The sequence below is a fragment of the Sebastes umbrosus genome, chromosome 22 (genome assembly GCF_015220745.1).
Source record: "Sebastes umbrosus isolate fSebUmb1 chromosome 22, fSebUmb1.pri, whole genome shotgun sequence".
NCBI lineage: Eukaryota > Metazoa > Chordata > Actinopteri > Perciformes > Sebastidae > Sebastes > Sebastes umbrosus.
In genome coordinates, this window is record NC_051290.1 from 3,535,647 (window position 1) to 3,552,995 (window position 17,349).

Below are 17,349 nucleotides of genomic sequence, written 5' to 3' on the forward strand. Positions count from 1 at the left end.
CACCTCCACACAGGAAGGCTGAAGCTACAAGCTGACAGACAAGAAAGAAGATAATCCTGCAGAAGGTCGGCTTCATCTCTCTTATCATCATCTGTACTTCCTCTAATGGACTCTAGTCCTCACGTTCTTCAGAAGTATAACTCACACGTCTGTTTCTCTTTGTTGAAGATCATTTTGACCATCATCATCATCATCTCATCCACGAAGATGCTGACTGTGTCTCTACTCGTCTGTGCCGTGATGGCTCTGACCAGAGCTGCTGGTGAGTGTTGACTTGTACATCTTGTACTTTTTACTTTACAGATTACAATTTGTCTGATCCAACAGTTTATATAAAGGAGTTAAAATTAGCACAGCCTTAAACATCTACAGCTGGAGATGTTCCGATACCTGAACTTGCGGTTCAGGTTCAGTTCTTGCAAGTATTTGTACTCTTTTACGTACATCCTTGTACCTTGTTTAACAGATTTTAGCAGCTTGCTATTTAGTAACCCCCCACAAACAAGCGTGCAGGAGACCAGTGAGAAAGACGTTGTGTGTTCAGCTTTCAGTACCTTTGTAGCTTCTAATAGAATCTCCTGCTTCCCTGTTTGTACTTTAAAATATCTGCTTTATTTTACTGTTTCGCTTTTCAGCTGCATATGAGTCGTGTTAAGCTGCTGGTGATGAAAACCCAACATTTCCTGATTTTGCTGCTTCATAGTAAAAGCTTTTAAATAAAAATACAACGGCCATTAGTCACAGCTGTTGTAATGGAGACGAAAATCCCTGCCGTGCTGGGCTGACGCGCCGATTCATGTATGGAAAAAAACCCTACAATACACGGAAACTTGGCTTGTGTCTTGAGAAGTTGTAGCATTTATTCACCGACGATAGTCTAAACTGTACACACACTGCACCGCTACGCTCACAGCTATTACGGCTGACTTCATCTCACTGTCACTACATCACACACACACTCGCTCCTTCGCTCTCTTTATCTCTCTTTTGACCGCAAACACGACACTTGCTAACGTTAAGCACACAACCTACGCACTGAGTTATTCCTTAAAGGAGTTTGCTACTTGTATAATACAGTTTAGATTAAAAAACATCTTAAAAATGCATAATTCTCCGATGCTTTGGCCTGGTGGGGAGTCATTTCAGGCTGGCGGAAACCCTGGTATCGAATCAGTTCATAGACTGGCGTACTCGTTGATTCCCGATCCCGAATTTTTGCCAGTATTGGACACATTTCTGATACTGGTATCGGTATCAGAACAACTCTATCTACTAAAAGTAAAATGTATGGAGCTATTTTCTATCTTTGTTTTTATTTACTCCTATTTATTTATTTATTTATGTATTTATTTGTATTAATTTTAAAATGTATTTATTTATTTTGCATTTACTTTTTTATTTATTTACTTTTGCATTTATTTTTTATATTTATTTTTAAATGTGTGTATTTATGTATTTATTTCTGCATGATTTTCCCTTTGCATTTCTTCACTGTAGAAAGAAATATGCAAATAAATGTATAAAGAAAAGAATACAGAAACAAATAAGATTAGGGAAATAAATAAGGGGTCAATGCAATGGGAAAATCGTGCAGAATTAAATACATAAATACACAAACTAATACACACATTTAAAAATAAATTAAAAATGAATGCAAATATAAATAAATAAATAGAAAATAAATAAATACATTTTGAAATTCATAAAAATAAATACATTAATAAAGAAAAGGAAAATCAAACAGAAGCAAGAGTGTGGATTTACAAATGTAGAGTGTGACAACCTGAGTGTGAGGAGAAGGGCTGAAGCTGGAGTGCATGAAATCTGTGCAAGCAACAATATATCTTGAGTGCAAGCATACAGTTTGAGCAGAAGCAGAACAAATTTAAGCGCGATTAGGGGCTATTTGAGTGCGAGGACAGGGTTTTGAGGGAAAGCATTGCAAAATCTGATTGTGAAATCAATGAGTCATGTTCTCAAATTGAAAGACCTGAGTAAAGATAGTAAAAAAGCTCCATGAAAATGCAACATACACGTTAATGCAGCAGTAATATTAATCCAGAAACATCATAAATAATAGTAAAACACTGACACGGAACATTTTACTGCACGATGAATACTTTTACTTTTCATACTTTACACACATTTTGCTGATTATTCAGTTAGTTTACAACCGGAAGTAACCACGTGTTGTCCTTCTTCACTGGAATGAATAGGGAGCAAATAGCGTTTGCATGCTATTATTGTGAACGTAGAGTGACAGCAGCACATGAACCGAGTCACTAAATGCTGTGTCAAACTTCCAGCTGTTGCAGAGGCAGAGCCAGGTGAGAGGACAGGACCGCTCATTCAAGAAGGTGAGTTCAGCTCTGCAAAGTGTCTTTCACCTCGTTGTTTTGGTTTCATAGCTGAAACTTTACTGTTTTCACTCAAATCTACATTGGTGCCTCCATATTCAGACCTTTTCTAAATGTTTTTTCAGTGAAGAGTCACATGGTCAAGAGGTACTCACTTTGCCCCAGTGATTGGACTGATTCCAGTGGTCGCTGTGTCCTCTACTTTCCACTATCCAAGACCTGGTCTAATGCTGAGGTAATCATCTGTTCAGTGCAGAATGCTCCTACGCTGCGTCCGTTCTGCTGTTACACTACACATGTTGTTAATTGACATATTTCTGTCTTTGCATTACTTGATATGTAATGTGTCATTTGTGTGTCTCCACACCATTCCACTCTTTCTATCCTTTATAGAGATATTGTCAGGACTATGGTGGAAACCTTGCATCAGTGCACAACCTCAATGACCAGCAATTTATTCAGAGTGTGATACTGAGTATCACTGAGAAATATCCAGAGGCATGGCTCGGAGGCTATGATGCACAACAGGTATGTCACTGATTAAACACAATGTAAAGCAACAAATTAAAAAGTGTGTTCAAACCGTACTGTCTATTGTATTCTGATCTTCTAGGAGGGTACCTGGTTCTGGAGTGATGGTACACCTTTTAAGTTCGACTACTGGGATAAAGGACAGCCTGATAATAATCGTGGGACTGGACATTGTCTGGTGATGAACTATTCAGGTAAATATATATATAGAGCGTGAGAAAGGATTTTTCCTGAGGTCTTAGCAGGGTTTTGGTTAAAGAATTATCAATGCCGACATCAGTACAAGTGATGATAATGGTCGGTAGGTTGGTTTCCAACGGACAAGGCACATTAAACTAACTATTGGACAACTGACAATATATCATTCCATTGGCTTCAAGACAAATTGGAACACTGAAACCACTTCTTCTTTAGTTTGGCCAGGCAGGTGAAGGTTTGTGCAAAGCATTTGATGGAGTCAGTCATAAAGTTATAAAATATCAAATTTGAACTTTTCTGCTGCAAAGTTTTGGGTTGGAGTTGATGTTGTTCCCATTTTTTACACCAATATTTTCATTTTCACTACAAATGTGTATCGGTTCACAATATCGGTTATCGGTCTCCTTGATTGCTAATAGTCGGTATCAATCCTGAAAAAAACATATCGTTCGACCTAGGGATGCTAATTTTGAAAAATGTTCTTAACCGATAACCGACCCTCGTTAACCGGTTATTAACCGTTAACCGACAAGATTTGTGCCTTGCATGCAGCGGTGTACCAGCTGCGGTGTATGAGGACAACAGACAACTGAGTCCCACGTAGATGTAGCAGACAGTGTTTGTACAGTTTATTTGTCGGTGAGAAATGCTACGAAACTACAACTCCTCCGCTCCACTCAAGCGAACTGGAGAGTCTGGAGCCAACTTCCTGTATCCTGCAACTCCGTCTCCGCCTCTTAAGGTGACGAGCCGCTTCTCTGAGCCGCTCAGCTTTTGAGTTAATTATTAACATTGCTTTTAACCGTTTTAACCGATAGCGTTAATCGATTACAATGCTTAATGTTGGTTAACGGTTAAACTGTTAATTATGGACATCCCTAGTTCCACCCCCATCAGTCACTTTAAGTACTACATGAATGCACAGCAAGACTCAGTGTAGGGCTTATATATATGTATTTATTGATAAACCTCTAAAAACAATTCACTGTCCTGTCTAGTTTTTGTGCAAAATTTTAAAATATTTAGTATTTGGCCTCATTAGATACATAGTTTTTATGGTTCATTGATTGTCTGAGAAAGCAGACAATTTATCCCTAAATAACTCCCTCTGTCTTTTTACAGCTAGGAGGAAATTTGACGATCAGCCTTGCTATAACAGAAAGCCGTTCGTCTGCGCCAAAAAGCTATGATATCTCTTTGGATAACAGAGTAGCATGAAGTACCTATCACAACCACAGGAGTGTTGGGTGGATGTGTGATTATCTGTGTCTTCATCATCTGTAGCCTCTTGCATGTAGTAATCTATACTTCTTTCCTGTTACTGTTAAACTACTTAATGAATGTAGCCTTTTAGGCCTTTTCATTCTGGAGTGTTCTTCTTATCTTCTACACAATTAAAAGACTCAAGCATTGAAAAATAGCCAGTCTGTGAGTCTCATGATTGCACATTAATACACGCAAAACTTTTTACAACACGATGTGATGGAGAATGTGTTGAGTCTTGAAATCTCAAGCCTTGGGCCTGGAACGGCTGAGATCTCAGTTCAATTTTCTTCAATGTTCAATTTTAATGGTGTCAGAAAGTCAACACAGGTTACTCAAATGAATCACTTGATGCTGTACAAGTATATTGCAAGAAGCAGAGTTTTCATTGTGTTTAATATCAACAGACACAAACACAACCAAAACCCGAGCCGGTCCGGACACGACTGTCCGCGGGTTTTACATCATAACCTTATATACTTGGAACAAAGAACTCATCCCTCCTATCCTGCCATCATACATTTTAATATTCTTCACTTCTACTGGTCTCTGTCAAAATATCTTACTAATCAGCATATACCCTATACCATACATATGATCTAGGTGCCTCCCTGACATCCTTTATGTCAGAGACAGATTCCTTGTTTTGGGCCCCTTGCAGCTGCGAGGTGATTTGAGTTCATTACAAGCATTACATCACTACAGCTGTGAGTTACAGCATTGGGGGTCTATACAGCAGCACTATGATTGTATGCTGTTTCAGTAATAAACACAGGGTTATAGGATTAATACTTTTATCATTGTTTATCACATTTTTATATAGTTAAAAAGGGATTACTTCTACAGATGTTAGCATGACATGGTTGGTAGCGATGGATCCCTTAGGTTTTCTGGTTTCATATGATAACAGTATTTTGTTAATATTAATGTGTAAGGGATAATGTACAGCGAGCCGGTCGTTGTTGTGAAAGAATCCCCGACACTCTCATCGCCCTGAAAGGGATTCTTTCACAACAACGACCCGCTAACATTATCCCGCTTATTACACGGCTACTTACTGAAGAAATCAATATTTTGACACAAAAACGATCCGCCAGAGTCCGACATCAGAGCTGCACCCATAGCAACGGACTGTTGTAGAGAAATTACGGACCGCCGTGATTGACCAATCAGAATCGAGTATTTGGTCAAGAAAGAATTTCGGCATGTTCTGGCAATAATTTGTGTTGTTCTATTGGTATTGGATTATTATGAATGTATTACACTGATATTACTCCATGATTATTGGAAAAACTTCTACCCCATAATGACTAGCTGAGTACTATTATTATTCTCACTGTAAGTCCTGGTGAAAAATGTTTTAACCCATCCAGTAAAGGTGACCGTGCCTCTACACTGTGGTGTGACGTGGCTCCTTTATTTGATTGTTTTGGATCTGTTCCCTAGTTCAGTAGAATTTCCAGACAAGGATGTTTGAATATGAATCCTAAAGATAACAACCATTGCCAATATTTTTCAGCTTATATTTACCCACGGAAGGTGTAAATGAGAACGGATGGTCTTTTTCAGCAACACCCTGCTCCACCTGAATACAGTTACAAACATTTTGCACCTGGACATCTGCAGCTCCTCTTGGGCCTTGGGGCTGAAAGGTCAGTTCACTACACTGTACCTGATGTGTTTCACTTCATCATTTGATATGATACTTTAATATCTATGTTTCAATCTTATGTGTCAAGCTTCACCATTTCTCTGCCAAGAAAGACAAGAATTTCACCGTCTCATCGCTCAAACTTTGTTTATCTATTAAAGAAAACAACAGAGTGGCAAGTGGTGTTCTGAAGACCCTGTACACATACTGTAGCCATCGATATGATCACAGGGGTGGAGTACGTTGAGATATTTATTTAAAACAAAGATGGATAGATAATTCACAGTATATAAGAGCTGGTGTTTCTCTTGTTCAGCACCTCCACACAGGAAGGCTGAAGCTACAAGCTGACAGACAAGAAAGAAGATAATCCTGCAGAAGGTCGGCTTCATCTCTCTTATCATCATCTCTTCTTCCTCTAATGGACTCTAGTCCTCATGTTCTTCAGAAGTATAACTAACATGTCTGTTTCTCTTTGTTGAAGATCACCATCATCATCATCATTTTCTCAACCATGAAGATGCTGACTGTGTCTCTACTCGTCTGTGCCGTGATGGCTCTGACCAGAGCTGCTTGTGAGTGTTAACGTAGGGCAGCAGTTATTGTGAATGTAGAGTGACAGCAGCACATGAACCGAGTCACTAAGTGTGTGTGTTTGTGTGTGTGTGTGTGTGTGTGTGTGTGTGTGTGTGTATGTCAAACCTCCAGCTTTTCCAGAGGCAAAGCTTGTTGAGAAGACAGGACCGCTCATTCCAGAAGGTGAGTTGGTATTTGTTCAGATTTTTTACAGAAATGCATTGTGCAAATGAATATAGTCGTTCTTATGATCAGCTCTGCAAAATTAAATGAAATTCAATTTATTTTTAATTAGCGTCAAATCATAACAGAAGTTATCTCGAGACGCTTTTTATAAGAAGATCTAACAAGACAGGTACAGTGACAAGTCTTTTGTCCAATGCCATTAGGAATGGGGTCTAAGAGACAGGTAGATGATTTGAGATGATGAGATCACTGAAAGTGTCTTTCACCTCGTTGTTTCGGTTTTACGGCTGAAACTTAACTGTTCTCACTCTCTTCAGCTCCATTTCCAGTCGTTTTAAGTGAAAACGCTCTGATAATCCTTGTTCAGATCTTTTCTAATTGTGTTTTCAGTGAAGAGTCACATGTTCAAGTGGTCTTCACCTTGCTTCAGTGATTGGACTGATTCCAGTGGTCGCTTTTTCCTTTACGTTCCAACATCCATGACCTGGGCTAATGCTGAGGTAATCAGCTGTTCAGTGCAGAGCGCTTCTACGCTGCGTCCATTCTGCTGTTACACATGTTGTTAATTGACATATTCTATAACTCCACTCTCTCTGTCCTTTATAGAAATATTGTGAGCACCATGGTGGAATCCTAGCATCAGTCCACAGCTTCAAGGAGTATAACTTGATTCAGAATGTGATACAGACTGTCACTCATAATTATCCACTGACATGGCTCGGAGGCTCCGATTCACAACAGGTATGTCACTGATTAAACACAATGTAAAGCAACAAACTAAAAAGCGTGTTTAAACCATACTGTCTATTGTATTATATTGTATTCTAATCTTTTAGACTGGTACTTGGTTCTGGAGTGATGGTACACCTTTTAATTTCAACTACTGGGCTCGAGGACAGCCTGATGGCAATGGTAATACAGGCTGTCTGGTGATGAACCATGGAGGTAAATATATATATTACACATTAAAAGCAGTCTACAGGCTGATAGAGGAAACACAGAAAGTTGTCATTTTTTTTAAGTTGGGCTACAACCTGTTCCCTCATTTAAAATAAAAAATAATTTATACGTTTAAAAAGTTACATACAGTCCCTTTAATAACTCCCTATGTCTTTTTACAGCTCAGAAGAAATTTGACGACCAGCCTTGCTCTCGCCTATGGCCGTTTGTCTGCGCCAAAAAGCCATGATATCTCTTTGGATAACAGAGTAACATGCAGTACCTATCACAACCACAGGAGTGTTGGGTGGATGTGAATGCGTGATTATCTGTGTCTTCATCATCTGTAGCCTCTTGCATGTAGTAATCTATACTTCTTTCCTGTTACTGTTAAACTACTTAATGAATGTAGCCTGTTTGGCCTTTTCATTCTGGAGTGTTTTTCTTATCTTCTACACAATTAAAAGACTTAAGCATTGAAAAAAAGCCAGTCTGTCAGTCTCATGATTGCAAATTTATACACACAAAACTTTAATTACATGTGATGGATATGAATCTCCATCACACAAGGAGGCTGAACATACAGTTTGAGTTTTGTCAACAGGTAAAGAGATGAAAGAAGAAGTTGAGCTTCATAGTGTTTAATTAAAAACACATATACAAATACACTGTACTGTATATACAGTTATTATCTAAAACGGGTTCATGCTATCTTAAAGCCACTGAAATACAACTGTATGTTTTTGTTTTTTTTTGCTTCAGCATTTGTATATACTGTTTATATAGACAACCTAAACTGTTAAAACAAGCGTCAGAAAGAGCTCTACCACTTTTGTAGGGATTTGGCAGTAACAGGTTTGGTTATTAGCAAATTAATGGCTTCTTGTCTCAAGATGTCTGCCTACAGACATCAGGGGCGAGCACTGTAAAACTACAAAGATGGCGGGATCAAAGATGGCCACCAACATGTCACCACATGACCTCTTTGTTCTTCGGAACACGTGCTCAGGAAGGACAGAGAGGGGGGGGGGGGGGGGGGGGGGGGGGGGGGCTGATGTGGGGGTTAAGATTATATGAAGCTGTATGTTTATGTTTAACTAATTCACAGTTACTCTATGTGATCTTTATGTGTGTTAGATATGCAGTGGGTTAGAAAAGATGGTTAGTTTGCATGCAAGACCTTGTCTATGTGAAGCATAAACTAAACACATCAGATGTGGCGAAGCCAGCTACCCAAATACAAATAACTACAAATAATATCACAACAGTGAAACTCAATGAATAACATTAATCATATCAATACAAGTACATTCTAGAAATCAAAGTTGAACAGTCTTGCTCAACCATGTGCAATTGCTACTGCTAAGGTAAGCCCAGTACGTTACCAATCCATGGAAGAAAAGGGTTTGTAATTCCATGTGTTGAAGTTGTGGTTCCAAGCCAAAGATGTCGTCTTTGCTGTGCTCAAATCAAGTTGCGCAGATTGTAGGAGGCTGATCGCTCCAATACTTTCTCAGCAGCTTGATAGCTTGGTGCTAACTTCCTTGTGGTTGTTTTTTGAAGTTAGTTGGTAAAAAGGCAGGCTCTCGCGTCCTCTGCCTTAGAAGATCCTTGTGTTTATATGGCTGTTTCCTAACAGGCCATAGATCAGAGTAGAGCTGCTTTGCAGCTTCTGGTCTGGAGAGCAGCAGCTCACCTCCACAGGTCACGAGAGGTGAGAAGAAAGGGCAGAAAAATGAGGAACAAAGAGATTCCTCTGGTTTTGTCCTGGGTGAATTTCACACCTATGTGTGAATGCTACAGTAGCCAATGGCTACTGAGCTGCGTACACAGCCAATGGCTGCATGACTGCATGTTTAGTTCTGACTCTGGGGACACTAAGCAGACCTGATCCAGATGACCTGAGAGGTCTGGATGGTTCATAACATAGCAGAAGATCAGAAATGTATTTTGGCCCTAAACCATTTAGTGCTTTGTGAACCAGCAGCAGTATGTTGAAATCAATTCTCTGAGTGACAGGGAGCCAGTGTAGAGACATCAGAACTGGACTGATATGATCCACTTTCTTGGTCTTAGTGAGGACTCTAGCAGCAGCATTCTGAATCAGCTGCAGCTGTTTGATCGATTTTTTAGGAAGACTAGAAGCATTATTAATATTTTTTGGGACATGGTTTGGCTGGCAAGGAATCAATGCTAAATTTGATAAATTTGCACAATCAGTAAAAATCTTCCTGTTGCTTCGCAGATTCACCATTCTTTTTCTACTACTTATTAGAACTGAGATAGAAGAAGCTCTCATCACACAGGACCCCAGCTTATCCTGGAAACAGTCACGTGTATCATTAGCCTTGAAGCCTGGACCCAGCACATATCAATCTGTGCTTGCAACATTTTGTAAAGGAACATCCTTATCAGGCTGCGGAGACAGAGGCTGATTCCATCATGGAGGGGATGGAGGTGGTGGGTGTCGTGTTTGTGGAGATGGTGCCAAAGTTGTTCGAGGTTGACGCCGAGGGGGGATTATGGGAGAGAAAATGGGTGTAGGGCGGGGAGTACGTTTAGTTCCAGCATTGACCAGCTCCTTCATGTGGTCAGTGAACTCAAAGAGGGGGGAGGAGGGAGAAAGGGTGACAAGCGAGGAGGAGGACGCCTCCTCTCGTCTCTGCTGTATCCAAGGGCTGGCTTGTGGTGGGGGGTGAAATGATTCTCCTTGAGGTCCCCTGGCACATTGTGTTGTGTCTTCTTCTAGTGGTGATTCCTCTTGTCTCGCGTCCTTGGCAGAGGGAACAGATGAATGACGGAGGAAGTAGAATAGGTTGGAGTTGAACAATTTTACTCCTGACTTGTTTAGACAGAGTCCATCTGCCTTGAATAGATGTCTACGGTCCCAAAAAAAGTTAAAATTGTCAATAAAATGCACTGAGTGGGATTTACATGCTGTTGAAAGCCATGTGTTCAGTCCCAGCAATCTGCTGAATCTCTGAAAGGCTAAATGCCAGTAAATATGCATTGAAACAGAATATTTCTTAAGATAAAAATATATTGTGAATTTTGGAAATGATTACATCTTTTATATATATATATATATGTATGTACATATATGTGTGTGTGTATGGAATAAACATGTTTTATTTTAACAGTTAATAATAATTGTTATTAATTATAATAACCAGGTAATGTTTTTTAAGGTAAAATTAGCATTTGGTCAAGAAAGAATTTCGGCATTTTCTGGCAATAATTTTGTCTTCTTCTAGAATTTCCTTGTGATTATTATGAATGTATTACACTGATATTACTCCATGTTTATTGTGACAAATTCTACCCCATAATGACTAGCTTAGTACTATTATTATTCTCACTATAATTCCCCATGAAATATTTTTTTGACCCATCCAGTAAAGGTGACCGTTTCTCTACACTGTGGTGTGTGTGTGACTGTAATTACCTTGTGTTTTCTTTTCAAACGTGGCTCTTTTATTTGTTTGTTTTGGATCTGTTCCCTAGTTCAGTACAATTTCCAGACGAGGAAGTATGAATGCGAATCATAGAGATAACAGCCATTGAAATTATTTTTCAACCTGTATTTACACACGGTAGGTATAAATGAGAGGGAATGGTCTTTTTCAGCAGCACCCTGCTCCACGTGAATACAGTTACAAACATTTTGCACCTGGACATCTGCAGCTCCTCTTGGGCCTTGGGGCTAAAAGGTCATTCCACTCTCACTTACCTCTGATAGTGTGCAGACAGTTTTAGTTCTCAGTCTCTTTATTTTATTATCTAGAGTAACTAGAGGACGTTGATTCTGGTTGTTGTTGTTGAGAGAACTACACTGTACCTGATGTGTTTCACTTCATCATTTGATATGATACTTTAATATCTATGTTTCAATCTTATGTGTCATGCTTCACCATTTCTCTGCCAAGAAAGACAAGAATTTCACCGTCTCATTGCTCGAACTTTGTTTATCTATCAAAGTAACCAACAGAGTGGCAAGTGGTGTTCTGATGACCCTGTACAAATACAGCAGCCATTGATTTTATCACAAGGGGGGAGTACGTTGAGATATTTATTGAAAACAAAGATTTAGATAATTCACAGTATATAAGAGCTTGTGTTTCTCTTGTTCAGCACCTCCACACAGGAAGGCTGACGCTACAAGCTGAGAGACAAGAAAGAAGATAATCCTGCAGAAGGTCGGCTTCATCTCTCTTATCATCATCTCTACTTCCTCTAATGGACTCTAGTCCTCACGTTCTTCAGAAGTTTAACTCTCACGTCTGTTTCTCTTTGTTGAAGATCATTTTGACCATCATCATCATCATCATCTCATCCACGAAGATGCTGACTGTATCTCTACTTGTCTGTGCCATGATGGCTCTGACCAGAGCTGATGGTGAGTGTTGACTTGTACATCTTGTACTTTTTACTTTACAGATTACAATTTGTCTTATCCAACAGTTTATATAAAGGAGTTAAAATTAGCACAGCCTTAAACATCTACAGCTGGAGATGTTCCGATACCTGAACTTGCGGTTCAGGTTCAGTTCTTGCAAGTATTTGTACTCTTTTACGTACATCCTTGTACCTTGTTTAACAGATTTTAGCAGCTTGCTATTTAGTAACCCCCCACAAACAAGCGTGCAGGAGACCAGTGAGAAAGACGTTGTGTGTTCAGCTTTCAGTACCTTTGTAGCTTCTAATAGAATCTCCTGCTTTCCTGTTTGTACTTTAAAATATCTGCTTTATTTTACTGTTTCGCTTTTCAGCTGCATATGAGTCGTGTTAAGCTGTTGGTGATGAAAACCCATCATAGTAAAAGCTTTTAAATAAAAATACAACGGCCATTAGTCACAGCTGTTGTAATGGAGATGTAAATCCCTGCCGTGCTTGGCTGACGCGCCGATTCATGTATGGAAAAAAAACCTACAAGACACGGAAACTTGGCTTGTGTCTTGAGGAGTTGTAGCATTTACTCACCGACGACAGCCTAAACTGTACACACACTGCACCGCTACGCTCACAGCTATTACGGCTGACTTCATCTCACTGTCACTACATCACACACACTCGCTCCTTCGCTCTCTTTATCTCTCCCTTGACCGCAAACACGACACTTGCTATGTTAAGCACACAACCTACGCACTGAGTTATTCCTTAAAGGAGTTTGCTACTTGTATAATACAGTTTAGATTAAAAAACATCTTAAAAATGTATAATTCTCTGATGCTTTGGCCGGGTGGGGAGTCATTTCAGGCTGGCGGAAACCCTGGTATCGAATCAGTTCATAGACTGGCGTACTCGTTGATTCCCGATCCCGAATTTTGGCCAGTGTTGGACACATTTCTGATACTGGTATTGGTATCGGAACAACTCTATCTACTATCTTTGTTTTTATTTACTCCTATTTATTTATTTATTTATGTATTTATTTGTATTCATTTTAAAATGTATTTATTTATTTTGCAGTTACTCTTTTATTTATTTACTTTTTTATTTATTTTTTATATTTATTTTTAAATGTGTGTATTTATGTAATTATTTCTGCATGATTTTCCCTTTGCATTTCTTCACTGTAGTAAGAAATATGCAAATAAATGTATAAAGAAAAGAATACAGAAACAAATAAGATTAGGGAAATAAATAAGGGGTCAATGCAATGGGAAAGTCATGCAGAATTAAATGCATAAATACACAAACTAATACACACATTTAAAAATAAATTAAAAATGAATGCAAATATAAATAAATAAATAGAAAATAAATAAATACATTTTGAAATTCATAAAAATAAATACATTAATAAAGAAAAGGAAAATCAAACAGAAGCAAGAGTGTGGATTTACAAATGTAGAGTGTGACAGCCTGAGTGTGAGGAGAAGGGCTGAAGCTGGAGTGCATGAAATCTGTGCAAGCAACAATATATCTTTAGTGCAAGCATACAGTTTGAGCAGAAGCAGAACAAATTTAAGCGCGAGTAGGGGCTATTTGAGTGCAAGGACAGGGTTTTGAGGGAAAGCATTGCAAAATCTGATCGTGAAATCAATGAGTCATGTTCTGAAATTGAAAGACCTGAGTGAAGATAGGAAAAAACATACACGTTAATGCAGCAGTAATATTAATCCAGAAACATCATAAATAATAGTAAAACACTGACACGGAACATTTTACTGCATGATGAATACTTTTACTTTTCATACTTTACACGCATTTTGCTGATTATTCAGTTAATTTACAACCGGAAGTAACCACGTGTTGTCCTTCTTCACTGGAATGAATAGGGAGCAAATAGCGTTTGCATGCTATTATTGTGAACGTAGAGTGACAGCAGCACATGAACCGAGTTACTAAATGCTGTGTCAAACTTCCAGCTGTTCCAGAGGATGTGTTTTCAGTGAAGACTGTCGTGTTCGAGTGGTCTGCATCTTGCCCCAGTGATTGGACTGAGTTCAGTGGTCGCTGTTTCCTCTACGTTCAAACAGCCAGGACCTGGGCTAATGCTGAGGTAATCAGCTGTTCAGTGCAGAATGCTTCTACGCTGCGTCCATTCTGCTGTTACACATGTTGTTAATTGACATATTTCTGTCTTTGCATTACTTGATATGTAATGTGTAATTTGTGTGTCTCCACACAACTCCACTCTTTCTATCCTTTATAGAAACAATGTCAGGACTATGGTGGAAACCTTGCATCAGTGCACAGCCTCGATGAGCAGCAATTTATTCAGGGTTTGATACTGAGTATCACTGAGAAAAATGCACTGACATGGCTCGGAGCCTTTGATGCACAACAGGTATGTCACTGATTAAACACAATGTAAAGCAACAAATTAAAAAGCGTGTTTAAACCATACTGTCTATTGTATTCTGATCTTCTAGGAGGGTTTATGGCTCTGGAGTGATGGTACGTCTTTTAAGTTCGACTACTGGGATCAAGGACAGCCTGATAATTATAATGGGGATTCACATTGTATGGTGATGAACTATTCAGGTAAATATATATATATAGCTTGAGAAACGTTTTTTCCTGAGGTCTTAGCAGGGTTTTGGTTAAAGAATTATCAATGCAGACATCAGTACAAGTGATGATAATGGTTGGTAGTTTGGTTTCCAACGGACAAGGCACATTAAACTAACTATTGGACAACTGACAATATATCATTGTATTATATATATATATATATATATATATATATATATATATTTATTGATAAACCTCTAAAAAAAATTCACTGTCCTCTCTAGTTTTTGTGCAAAATTTTAAAATATTTAGTATTTGGCCTCATTAGATACATAGTTTTTATGGTTCATTGATTGTCTGAGAAAGCAGACAATTTATCCCTAAATAACTCCCTCTGTTTTTTTACAGATCGTAAGAAATTTGACGATCAGCCTTGCTCTGTCCTAAGGCCGTCCGTCTGCGCCAAAATGCCATGATATCTCTTTGGATAACAGAGGAACATGCAGTACCTATCACAACCACAGGAGTGTTGGGTGGATGTGTGATTATCTGTGTCTTCATCATCTGTAGCCTCTTGCATGTAGTAATCTATACTTCTTTCCTGTTACTGTTAAACTACTTAATGAATGTTGCCTGTTTGGCCTTTTCATTCTGGAGTGTTCTTCTTATCTTCTACACAATTAAAAGACTCAAGCATTGAAAAAAAGCCAGTCTGTGAGCCTCATGATTGCACACAGGAGAATCTCCATCACACAGTGAGGCTGAACATGCAGTTTGAGTTTTGTCAACAGGAAAAAAGGTGAAAGAAGAAGTTGAGCTTCATAGTTTTTAATTAAAAACACATATACAAATACACTGTACTGTATATTCAGTTATTATCTAAAACGGGTTCATGCTATCTTAAAGCCACTGAAATACAACTGTATGTTCTTTTTTTTTTCTGCTACAGCATGTGTATATACTGTTTATATAGACAACCTAAACTAAAATTAGAGACTGTTAAAACAAGCGTCAGAAAGACCTCTACCACTATGATCCTATTTCTAGGAGTTGTTTCAACACCTTCTACCACCTATTTTATTTATAAACCGAGAGCTTACAAGACGATTGCCCTCAGAGTGTCAAAAACGGCACGTTCATTAATCTGCCGCCTATAACACTCAAGGATCAGTATCACGGTTGCTAGCGATCCCGTAGCTCCCGAGAGAAACGGCTAGTTCTCAGTGTGAACGTCCCGTTGTTATCGTAGTACCCCCAATCTGAACTCCTCCTCGGCTATTAGCCGGCTCTGTTCTCGACTTGGAGTAAACTATGTTATTAAACTACTGGCCTACTGTTAGATCTATTCAAAGCGATCAATCAAACATGAAGTTACATCTTTAACTCTGTTCACTGATTCTCCCTTTAATAACATAACAGCATGGCCTCGGTATTTACTTCATCTCAGTAATGTTTGCCGTAGTGCGGAGAGCACTGAACTTACCTCTCGGAGCATCAGGAAAGCGAGCCTCGAAGCGGTTCAACTTCATGTGTTATATACATGTACTCTGCCCGCAACTCTGCACCAGCTCAGAACAGAAGCACCCTGTCTAAGCAGATGTTTTCCTGTTTGCAACAGTTGCTTTTCCTGTTTACCTGTTGCTTCTGCAAACTTGTGGTTTTTGCACCTGCCTTGCACACAGTTAACACACGAACATGAACTTTACTTGGCACGCTAAGTTCACCAAAAAGAGAGATAAACGCACACACCTTACATGTTTGAAGCACGTGCGATTTACCTACGCAGTTACAAATGCACATCAAAATGCTTGTTTTTTTGGATATAAAAATCACATCTAGTAAAACATAAAGATAAAACTCAAAAGTAAAACCTTCCTTATTCTTATCAAATCTTTTCTAAGAACTGTTTAGCTCTTCAATTTTCAAGGCCTCATTCCCTCATCGTCCACATCATAGAAATCACACAGTAAAATATAATGAATCACCTTCAAAGTAACTCAAGACGAGTAGTTTTCAAAATGGTGAATGGACATAATGAAATTGAATATTGTTGAAAATGATCAAATGGTTATATGGTTAAAGGTGGTCAAATGATAAAAAACAACACATGCAACTATCACATGTGTCAACAAAACTCAGCTTATGACAGTTTCAAATTAAACAAGCTTTTCTTAAATTGGTACTGGCAGTTATTTGTCAGTGCACATTTCTTTTAAGGAGTTTTTAACCCCTCAGTTACTTTTATTGTTTTTTGGGTTTTTTTAGTTTGTTTTTTAATCAATAATCATGTTCAATTATATTGACTGGGCCCTGTTGAAATGCATTTCTCCTCCTATCCTTTCAACAAGACAAACTAAAAAAAACCACACAGTACTACTCTTGTGTTTGTCAGAGCTGCGGGTTGCTTTCCTTCAGGCATCTTCCATCAGCTCTGGAGTCATTTGAGAGGAAGTTTGATTACACCGGCCTCTCCAGAGAGGAGCGTTTATAGGATCAATACCCTTTAATTGATATGATGGAAGACGCTGTTGTAAGGCAGGAAGTGAAAACATATTGCGGGAAATTTCCTCTGTGTGTGTAACATTTCGGGGGTTCTGTTGGTAGAAACGGAATATTATATTCATCACGATTAATCGCATGATCATCCATGATTAATCGCCATTATCGCAAATTAATCTCATATTTTGT

The 17,349-nt window shown here is 38.7% G+C and overlaps 3 protein-coding genes and 1 long non-coding RNA gene across 25 annotated transcripts in view; 3 read left to right on the plus strand and 1 right to left on the minus strand.

The window, feature by feature from the left end:
• Positions 1–17,349, plus strand: part of znf638 (zinc finger protein 638) — a 49,729-nt gene that overhangs the window by 24,349 nt on the left and 8,031 nt on the right. The gene's annotated exons all lie outside the window — the stretch shown is intronic.
• The window catches only part of dysf (dysferlin, limb girdle muscular dystrophy 2B (autosomal recessive)), a 127,787-nt gene that overhangs the window by 2,496 nt on the left and 107,942 nt on the right, over positions 1–17,349 (plus strand). For 5 of the 14 annotated variants that reach the window (XM_037758397.1, XM_037758403.1, XM_037758402.1 and 2 more), the window contains exons 1-3: positions 6,162–6,381; positions 6,485–6,575; positions 6,709–6,759. In XM_037758397.1, coding sequence (XP_037614325.1) covers positions 6,515–6,575; positions 6,709–6,759 — 112 coding nt within the window. In that variant the 5' untranslated portion in view covers positions 6,162–6,381; positions 6,485–6,514. Of the gene's footprint in view, positions 1–5,353; positions 6,002–6,033; positions 6,382–6,484; positions 6,576–6,708; positions 6,760–17,349 lie in introns of those variants that run through there. The other 9 variants (XM_037758392.1, XM_037758389.1, XM_037758388.1 and 6 more) reach the window with 9 other exon arrangements.
• LOC119481471 (ladderlectin-like) overlaps positions 1–17,349 on the plus strand; it is a 27,548-nt gene continuing 10,199 nt past the window's right edge. Inside the window, exons 1-7 of one of the 7 annotated variants that reach the window (XM_037758427.1) lie at positions 1–65; positions 169–262; positions 2,307–2,357; positions 2,483–2,592; positions 2,751–2,885; positions 2,971–3,082; positions 15,070–15,367. In XM_037758427.1, coding sequence (XP_037614355.1) covers positions 208–262; positions 2,307–2,357; positions 2,483–2,592; positions 2,751–2,885; positions 2,971–3,082; positions 15,070–15,137 — 531 coding nt within the window. In that variant the 5' untranslated portion in view covers positions 1–65; positions 169–207 and the 3' untranslated portion in view covers positions 15,138–15,367. Of the gene's footprint in view, positions 66–168; positions 263–2,306; positions 2,358–2,482; positions 2,593–2,750; positions 2,886–2,970; positions 3,083–4,208; positions 4,505–7,883; positions 8,003–11,756; positions 11,898–12,000; positions 12,098–14,072; positions 14,207–14,359; positions 14,495–14,579; positions 14,692–15,069; positions 15,368–17,349 lie in introns of those variants that run through there. The other 6 variants (XM_037758428.1, XM_037758426.1, XM_037758429.1 and 3 more) reach the window with 6 other exon arrangements.
• On the minus strand, positions 8,014–17,311 carry LOC119481474. Its single transcript, XR_005205198.1, has 2 exons — positions 15,640–17,311; positions 8,014–8,492 (listed from the first exon to the last, which is right to left on the minus strand). It is a non-coding gene; the product is annotated as an uncharacterized LOC119481474 (long non-coding RNA).